Source organism: Haliaeetus leucocephalus, unplaced genomic scaffold (genome assembly GCF_000737465.1).
Source record: "Haliaeetus leucocephalus isolate CR32 unplaced genomic scaffold, Haliaeetus_leucocephalus-4.0 Scaffold336, whole genome shotgun sequence".
NCBI classification, from domain to species: Eukaryota; Metazoa; Chordata; class Aves; order Accipitriformes; family Accipitridae; genus Haliaeetus; species Haliaeetus leucocephalus.
The window spans coordinates 1-8,389 of record NW_010972772.1 but is presented as its reverse complement, the minus strand read 5'-3'; the positions used below and the strand labels follow the sequence as shown (position 1 = coordinate 8,389).

Genomic DNA, 8,389 nt, shown 5'->3' with positions numbered 1-8,389 from the left:
AGTGGGGGGGGGTGGTCTGAGGGGATTGGGTGTCTCTGGGTCAGTAAATGGGGTATTTGGGGAGACTGAGCATCTGGCATTTGGAGGGGTCAGGGGGATGGGGGCAATAAGTGGGATGTCTGGGGACATGAGGCATGTTCAGATAGGATGTGGAGTCTCTGGGGAGGTGGGGGGTGTGGGGGCAGGCAGCTGCCACGTGTGTCTGTCGGCTGAGGTGGAATCTGAAGCTGTTTGGGGCAGTTGTGTGGTATTTGATCATAAGCAGATAATAAATAGCTGAGGAGAGCTGGGGTTTCACCGGAGCCCGTTTGTGCCCCAGGCCAGGAATGAACCTGACGTCTGCGAGACCAGCAACGTGTCCAAGGATGACCAGGCCAACTTTGAGGCGGTAAGGCCTTGCTGGGGCTGTGCCGCAGGGTGGGGGCGAGCAAGCATGCCCATGCCCCCATCCTGCAGCTGTCGGGTGCGGCAAGAACAGCACCGTGGCAGGGAAATGGTTCCTGTCCCTGCACGCGTCCTTGCAGTGCCACATCCCCCCCACCGTGATGTGTCCCAGTGACACACTGCCCCCATCTCTCAGCCTGCCAGTGCTTCGGGGGGCCAAGAAGCGAGGGCAGGGCTCAGCCCCCGCCTCATGCAGGGTGCGTGTCCCCATCCCCAGCATCTGCATCCTGCGTAATGTGGCTGAGGGCAGCAGAAGTAAGCAGGGCTGGCCAGCTGCCTGTCCCTGTTTACTTTGCTCAGGCTGTGCCCACTGGGCAGCACACGGAGGACGAGTGGGACCTGGTGAGGGGGGGTTCACCCCCATAAAACAGTTCTGAACAGTGGCAAGGGTCCCGCAGACCAGACCTGCGCCGGAGCCCATCATGCTGAGGCCGTGGCTGTTCTCTGTGGGGCTGGTGTGTGGTGGCTTTAATGTGGGGTGATACAGGGGGCCTGTCCTCGAGGCCAGCACAGCGTGAGGGGTGCACCTGGGGCTGCGTGGTGACCCCTGGCTCTGCCGGCGAGGCTGAAAGCCAACAGGTGCTCATGGTTCACGGCTTAAATGGCTGCTTGGTCCCCCTCGGGCACTGCTTCACCAGCACGTGCTCCCGGTTGGCCCAAGCTGAGGAGGTGGAGCTGGGCCTCGGTGGCACGGAGTTGAGACCTGGCTTCTCCCGGCGGTGCAGCCAGCATCTGTGGGGGACATGGGGCCGGCGCAGCCCCACCACATGTGGGCTGGCATGGCACTGTGTACTGCACGTGGAGCAGGGGCATGCCGGGCACCCGGCCCCCAGTTCTGAGGGGGACAAAAACATCCCTTGCAAGATGCAGGGCAGCAAGATGGACTGAAATGGGTTGTCTCCACCCAAAGTTGCCCTCGTCAGGCCTAGGTCACCCCAAAATGGTGCCCGAGAATAGAGAGGTGTCACACCGGTGAGTCCCTGTGGTTTTCCTTCCGTGTGGCCTTGCTGCAGGCAGGAGGCAAAGGGTGACCAGGGTTTTAGTTGCTGTCACCTCCTGTCCTGGGAACCCCTAGTGCAGGTTCATTGTGTTTCTTGGCTCTCGCGCACTGAACTGACCTGAGTTGTCCCACCGCTCTTCCCCTCCCTGCTCCCCACCTTGCCTGGACACTAGTTTGCACAAGTAAGCCTGCTCACTGCTTCTAATGTGGCACGCTGTTTGGGATTGATTTTTGCATGCGCAAAAGTAGATGTGCACGGGGTCCCGTAGCCGCTGCCTGTTGCTGCGTTGCCTGGTCGTGGCTGTGGGTCACCCCGCCGTGGGGCAGAGGGGAGGCAGCTGGCAGTGGCTGTGGGTCCCAGGGTGCGACGTGCTACTGCTGCTGCCCCCCCCGCTCTCCCTTGCCCTCTTTGCATCTGCTCTGCCTGACTGCACGTGCTGCCCTCCTTGTCCTTCGGGACCCCCAGGGACCCCCTGGCCCCCCACGATGGGTCTCAGCCACAACGCGCTCCTGCCCCGGCGGCCTTGTGCCCCCCCCCCAGTGATGCTGCCTGCACAGAGGGGTGCTCCCCAGGGCCAGTGGCTGCCATCCCGCTGCAGCCCGTCCTGCCAGGCTTCACAGTACACTGCGGGACTGGGCAGGACATTGGCAGGCGAGTGGGGCTGCGCTGAGCTCCCTTCCTTGCTGCCAGCACAGCATGGGTCTGGCTGCTAAGCGGGGGACAGCTCGTGCCCCTCCAGGGACCAGCATGGGGGTTTTGCCCCCCTGGACCGCAGCCAATGCCTCCCTCCTACCCTGGGAGACCCAGGCACCCTCCAGGCGTTGGGCTGCTCCGTGGGGGCCCATCCTGCCCTGGGCTCTGCCCACATCGCCCCCAGGGGAAAAGAAGAGCTGGAGCTGGAGGGAGGTTAGCAGAATGGGGACTCAGCTGCGTTGTCCCCGGGCTCTGGCTGCCCCCTGCTCCCACACTTTCTCTGGGTACCTTGAGCACCCCTCATGGTGGCCGTGACCAGTGTGTCCCTGGCTGTCCCCAGCCCTGGCTGCCCTGGGGCACCCAGCCAAGGGGTCCAGCCCACCGCTGCCCCTGCTCTTGCAGCCACTGCCCCCGCCACTGCCCTCATTTCCACACTGGCGGTCCTGTGTCCCATGTGGCTGCTGAGCCCTCACGTGGGGCCAGCCCAGCAGCAGCCTTGGCAGAGGGATGTGGGAGATGGCGGGCTGTGCGTGGGACAAACCTTCTAACGTGATTTTTGTCTCTCTCTCTCCCCTCTCCTAACCTTGCTCTGGCTTTCTCACCTCTGGGAAACGCAAGGAGCTGGTAAGAGCCCGTCTGTCGGCCAACGTAACCCTGTGCTCTGCTCACGGGTGCTCGCTCCTGCCTCCCCTCAGCCAGACAGCCCCCCCTAATGCTGCTCCCGCTGCTTTCACCCCTTCTTGTCCATCTGCAGCACACTAGGGCTCCCCGAAAGCGCTTCAGGCCATGATGGGGCACAAGGGCTGGAGAGGGGCTGCTGTGGCCCAGGGCAGCAGGTTGGGGGATCCTTTGCTGGCTTCCATTGCTGCATGTCAGTCCCTGGGGGCTGTGCTCCTGTCCTGGGGAGGACGGGGCCACCTTCGCCCCCTCTGTTACTTTCCATCCTCTCCCCAGCGCCGGCCCCAGACGGCCGCCAGTGCTGCAGGGAGGCGGCTTTGCCAACAAACCCTCGCAACTGCCTCATCCCTAACGCTGAGCGTTGTGTGCAGGAGGAGCTCACCAGCACCAGCGTGGAGCACATCATCATTAATCCCAACGCCGCATACGAGAAGTTCCGGGACAAGCGCCTGAGCACCGAGGGAGTGGGTGAGCCAGGGGGTTCAGGGAAGGGTGGGCTGTGGGGATCCTGAGCTGACCCCAGGGAGGGCACAGCCACCCCAGGTGTTTTGGGGTGACACCCTGCTCCTCCCTCTTCCAGATTTCTCCGCTTGCATCAGCAAGCCCAGGACAACGGGCTACAAGTCTGGGGAGTATGAAATTGTGAGTCCAGAGCACAAGGGGATGTGAGCCACCCCAGTGCACAGCCCCTCGTCCCCACTCGCCCCACAGTGATGTCCCTGCCCAGGGCCACAGATCACACAGCATTACAGAAGGGTGGTGGTGGGAAGTTGGACCATCTGGTCCAACGCTCATGCTCAGGCAGGGCCACTTAGAGCCAGTTGCCCAAGACCATGTGCAGGTAGCTTCCGAATATCAAGGATGGAGACTCCACCGTCTCTCTGGGCAACCTGTGCCAGTGCTTGGTCGCGCTCACAGTAAAAAAGTGCTTCCTAATGTTCGGGGGGAACCTCCTGCGCTTCAGTTTGTGCCCATGGCCTCTGGTCCTGGCACTGGGCACCACTGAGAAGAGCTGGGCTCTGTCCTCTTGGCACCCTCCATTCAGGTATTGATAAGATCCCTGAGAGCCTTCTCTTGTCCAGGCTGAACAGTCCCAGCTCTCTCAGCCTTTCCTCATAGGAGAGATGCTCCAGCCCTGTCAGCATCTTTGTGGCCCTTTGTTGGACTCTCTCCAGTATGTCCATCTCTCTCTCTTCTGTACTGGGGAGCCCAGCACTGGACACAGCAGTCCAGGTGTGGCCTCAGCAGTGCTGAGGAGAGGGGAAGGCTCACCTCCCTCGACCACAACACTCCTAACACTGCCCAGGACAGCGTTAGCCTTCCTTGCTGGATCATGTTTAGCTTGGTGTCCACTGGGACCCCTGGAGCCTTTTCCAGAGAGCTGCTTTCCAGCTGGGTGGCCCCCAGCATAGACTGATGCCGGGGGCTGTTCTTCCCCAGCAGCAGGACTTCTCCTTGTTGAGCTCCATGAGGTTCCTGTTTGCCCATCTCTCCAGCCTGTCACAGGTCCCTCTGGACGGCAGCGTGACCCTCTGGCATCTCAGCCACTCCTCCCAGTGTGGCGTCATCTGCAAACCTAGTGAGGGTTCACCCTGCCCCATCATCCCAATCATTAATGAAGATGTTAAAGAGGATCAGACCCAGCATTGACCCCTGGGGCACACTGGTTGTACTGGCCTCCAACTAGACTTTGGGCTGACGATCATCACCCGATGGGCTTTGCTGTTGGGGCAGTTTCAATCCACCTCACTGCCTGCTCATCCAGCCCAGACTGCAACACCTTCTCTTGGAGGATCTTATGGGAGATGGTGTCAAGGGCTTTCCTGAGGTCCTGGTAGACAATACCCACTGCTCTTTCCTTGTCTACCAGGCTGGTCACTTCATTGGAGAAGTTGATCAAGTTGGTGGAGCATGACTTCCCCTTGGTGAAGCCATGCTGCTTGCTTTTCATGTTTTTTCTGTCATTCATGTCTCTGGAAAGGGTTTCCAGGAGTAGCTGCTCCATTGCGTTCCGAGGGAAGAAGGTGAGGCTGACTGGCCTGTGGTTCCCTGGGTCTTCCTTCTTGCCCTGCTTGAAGGTGGGGTTGACATTTGCTTCCTGCCTGTCCTCTGGCAATTCTCCCAGTCACTGTGACCCATGAAAGATTATCGAGAGTGGCCTTGCAATGCCATCAGCCAGTTCCCTCAGCCCTTGCAGGTGCATCCCACCCATGTGTCCATGCACTTCTGTCTGTCCCATTTCCTTAAGCATTCCCTGAGCTGATCCTCTTCCACCAAGGGTACATCTGCCTTGTGCCAGCCTTTCCCCAGCCACTGTCACTGGGGATTCCTGATGGCTGGTCGAGACAGAGGCGAAGGTGGCCTTCAGTGCCTCAGCTTGTCCCATGTCTGGTGTCCCTGGCCAGGCTGAGTTCCAGCTGGGCTTTGGCTTTCGTAACCTTGTCCCTGGCCTCTCGGGCAACGTCTCTCCTCCTCCCAGGTTCCCTGTCCCTGCTCCAGCTTCTACCTTCTTCCTTTCTGTATCTGAGTTTGGCAGGAGCTCCTGTTCACCCAGCCAGCCTCCTGGCTTTTTTGCCCAACAGCCCACCCGTTGGGACGGAGCGCTCTGGAGCTTGGAGGAGATGATCCCTGAATATCAATCAGCTTTGTTAGGCCCCTCTTCCCTCCATTGCCTGATCCCAGGGGACTCTTCCAAGCAGACCTTTGAAGAGGCCAGAGTCTGCTCTCCTGAAGCCCAGGGCTGTAAGCCCCCTCTTTCCTGCCCTCAGCATCCTGGTGGTCACTGCTGCCCAGGCTACCTTTGACGTCCACATCCCCAACAAGCCCCTCCTTGTTGGTGAAGATGAGCACCAGCAGAGCCCCTCTCATAGGCTCCTGTGTTACTTGGAGGAGGCCATTGTCGTCAGTGCCCTTAGGAGCCTCCTGGGCTGCTCATGTCCTGCTGTGTTGTCCGTCCAGCAGGTCTCTCTGAAGTCCCTTATGAGGACCAGGTTCCTCTGAACACGAGGCTGCTCCTACCTGTCCATCAAGGGCCTCACCCGCTTGTCCTCCCCGGTCAATCCCTTTTCTTGCCTTTCTGCGCAGGTATGGGCAGGCACTGAGGGGAGTTGGGTACCAGCATCCTACCCACCACCTCCTGCCCTGGGTGCCTGGTGCGTGGGCAGGCCGTGAGCCCCCGCCTGACCCCCCTGTTCCTCTCTCTGCAGCTTGGTGAGGGTCTTGGTGCCAAAGAGACGCCCCAGCAGCGGTACCAGCGGCTGCAGCACGAGGTGCAGGAGCTGGTTAGGGAGGTGGAGCAGATCCAGGTGAGCATCACCCCTCCCCTGGGGACCGGTGGGGAGGCTGTCCCGGGGGGGGTGACACAGCCACCTTTCTTCCCCCCGACAGAGCACGGTGAAGGAGGTGGCGAAGGAGGAGCTGACGCCCGTGGCCTTGGCCAGGCAGGTCGAGGGCCTGAAGCAGCAGCTGGTCTCCAGCCACCTGGAGAAGCTGCTGGGCCCTGCTGCAGCCATAGACTTTGCAGATCCCGAAAGTGCCCTGGCCAAGTGAGTGGGGTCCCAGGACCTTGGGGCCGCAGCTAGGGGAGTTGAGGGAGAATGGCAGCATCCCCATGGGGTGGTGCTGGGGCCCTGTGCCCACCTTTGCCCCCTGCCCAGGCGCCTGCTGCAGCAGCTGGAGGTGGTGAGGTGCAGCAAGGTGGCAGCAGGGAAGACCCCTGACAAAGCCCCGGTGCCCACTGGAGACGCTGTCACCCTTGAGCTGTACTGGCAACCGGAGCAGGACCACTTTGCCCAGACTGCCAAGGTGAGCATGAGGGGGGGACACTGCGCCTGACCCCAAAATGGGGTGTCCTGCCATCTCACCCCCTCACCTCCCCCCAGATCACAGAGCTGGAGAAGCGGCTGGCGCAGCTGGAGGCGATGGTGCGGTGCGAGCCCGACAGCCAGGTGAGGGGCCAGGGGTGCCTGCCCTGCCACTCTCCTGCCCCACTAATGCAGTTTCCTTCCCCACAGAACCCGCTGTTTGTGGGGCTGAAGGGCACCAGCCTCGTGGTGAGTCAGGCAGGGGCTGGGGGTGTGCAGGGTCCCTTTCCCCCACCCGGTACCCATAGCACTTGGGAGGCCAGCCCCTGGGTGCTGCCGTGTCCCCCCTCACCCTGCTTTCCATCCCCAGGAGACCGTGCAGGTCCTGCAGGCCAAGGTGAACATCCTGGATGTGGCCGTGCTGGACCAAGTGGGGGCCTGGCTGCAGGTGAGGCGGGGGCAGAAGGAGGGAACTGCATGGTGGGTGTCAGGGCTCCACAGGAGAGCCACAGGACAGCAGTGGCCAAGGTCACGAAACTGGGGGTGGGCAGTGCTGGATTTGGGATCTCGCATCTGCTTCCCCTTTCCCAGAGCGTCCTGGGGAAGATGAATGAAATTGCCGAGCACAAAGCAACTGTGCAAGATGCTGACACCCAGAGCAAGATAGGAGCTGGAGGGGAGGCAAGCCCCAAAGGCAAGCCCAGCACAGCGGGGGATATTCGGAGCCCCCCTTCCAGACTGTGCTTACCCCCAACTTCTTGACCTGGCCCATCCACCAGATCCACCAGATCTATGAGACAATGCAGCACTGGGACCCCGTGGCCAGCACCTTGCCTGACGTTGCGCAGAGGCTGGTGACCCTCAGGGACCTGCAAGAGCAAGGTGAGGGGCTGAGGGGATGTTGGGGACAGTGGCATGGTGCCACTGGGAGCATCTTGGGGGGGTGGTGGCTCTGCTCCCTGCCTCCTGCACTGAGCAATCTTCTCCCTCCCAGCCACACAGTTTGGGCAGCTCCTCATGCACTTGGACACCACACAGCAGGAGATAGCTGGTGCTCTCAAGGACAACACCACGCTGCTGGCAGAGGTGGGTCCCACCAACACCCACTGGGCTGGAGTGGGATCCCCTTCCTGCCCCCACCGCTCACCCCCTTCCCCACTCGCCTCCCCCAGGTCCAGCAGACAATGAAGGAAAACCTGGCTGTCGTAGAGGACAACTTTGTGGCCATAGATGCCCGCGTCAAGTGGCTGCAGAAGCAACAGCACCAGGGAGACACCCTCGCACCGGGCATCCCTGCTGCCGCCAGGACCCTGCGACCCTCTGGGAATCTCTGCCTCCCCAAGCAGGTACCAGCCCCTGCTTGTATTATACTCTGGCTCTGCCCCCCTGCCCAGCACGGGGGCTGGAGGGGTCCTCCCCACCTCTCCATTCCCACCTCGGGGCGGGGGGGGGTGGTGGTGTCTCTGTAGCCCCCTGATTTACCCTAATAAACAGCTCAGCTCAAAGTGTTTCGGTGTCAGCATCTCCTCTAGGCTGTGGGGCATGAGCATGTGCCAGCTGCTGGGTTTTAAATGTGTCTTTTCATGGTGCATAACCCCCCCACCCCCCTGCAGCCTCCTCGGTGCACTAAATCCAATTGCTCTGTCAGAAAGCTGTGACCCACGGGGAGAACGTCTCCTCGTTGCCAGCTGTAGGGCAGGAGGTAGTGTGTCTTGTGTGTGTGCGTGGGTGGCCTGGGGCAGGGGCGCATGGCCCCCCCACAGGCTGGTG

General features: G+C 61.3%; 1 protein-coding gene across 1 annotated transcript in view; it reads left to right on the top strand.

The window, feature by feature from the left end:
- The window catches only part of DCTN2 (dynactin 2 (p50)), a gene marked incomplete at its 3' end in the record, with an annotated part of 8,876 nt that extends 911 nt beyond the window's left edge, over positions 1-7,965 (top strand). Inside the window, exons 2-16 of the mRNA XM_010571505.1 lie at positions 320-388; positions 1,618-1,626; positions 2,757-2,762; positions 3,188-3,284; positions 3,397-3,458; positions 6,023-6,121; positions 6,204-6,361; positions 6,473-6,620; positions 6,698-6,763; positions 6,830-6,868; positions 6,990-7,067; positions 7,211-7,288; positions 7,399-7,501; positions 7,614-7,705; positions 7,792-7,965. Of these exons, the coding sequence (XP_010569807.1) occupies positions 320-388; positions 1,618-1,626; positions 2,757-2,762; positions 3,188-3,284; positions 3,397-3,458; positions 6,023-6,121; positions 6,204-6,361; positions 6,473-6,620; positions 6,698-6,763; positions 6,830-6,868; positions 6,990-7,067; positions 7,211-7,288; positions 7,399-7,501; positions 7,614-7,705; positions 7,792-7,965 (1,278 nt within the window). The remainder of the gene's footprint in view (positions 1-319; positions 389-1,617; positions 1,627-2,756; positions 2,763-3,187; positions 3,285-3,396; positions 3,459-6,022; positions 6,122-6,203; positions 6,362-6,472; positions 6,621-6,697; positions 6,764-6,829; positions 6,869-6,989; positions 7,068-7,210; positions 7,289-7,398; positions 7,502-7,613; positions 7,706-7,791) is intronic.
- Positions 7,966-8,389: the final 424 nt, after the last annotated feature.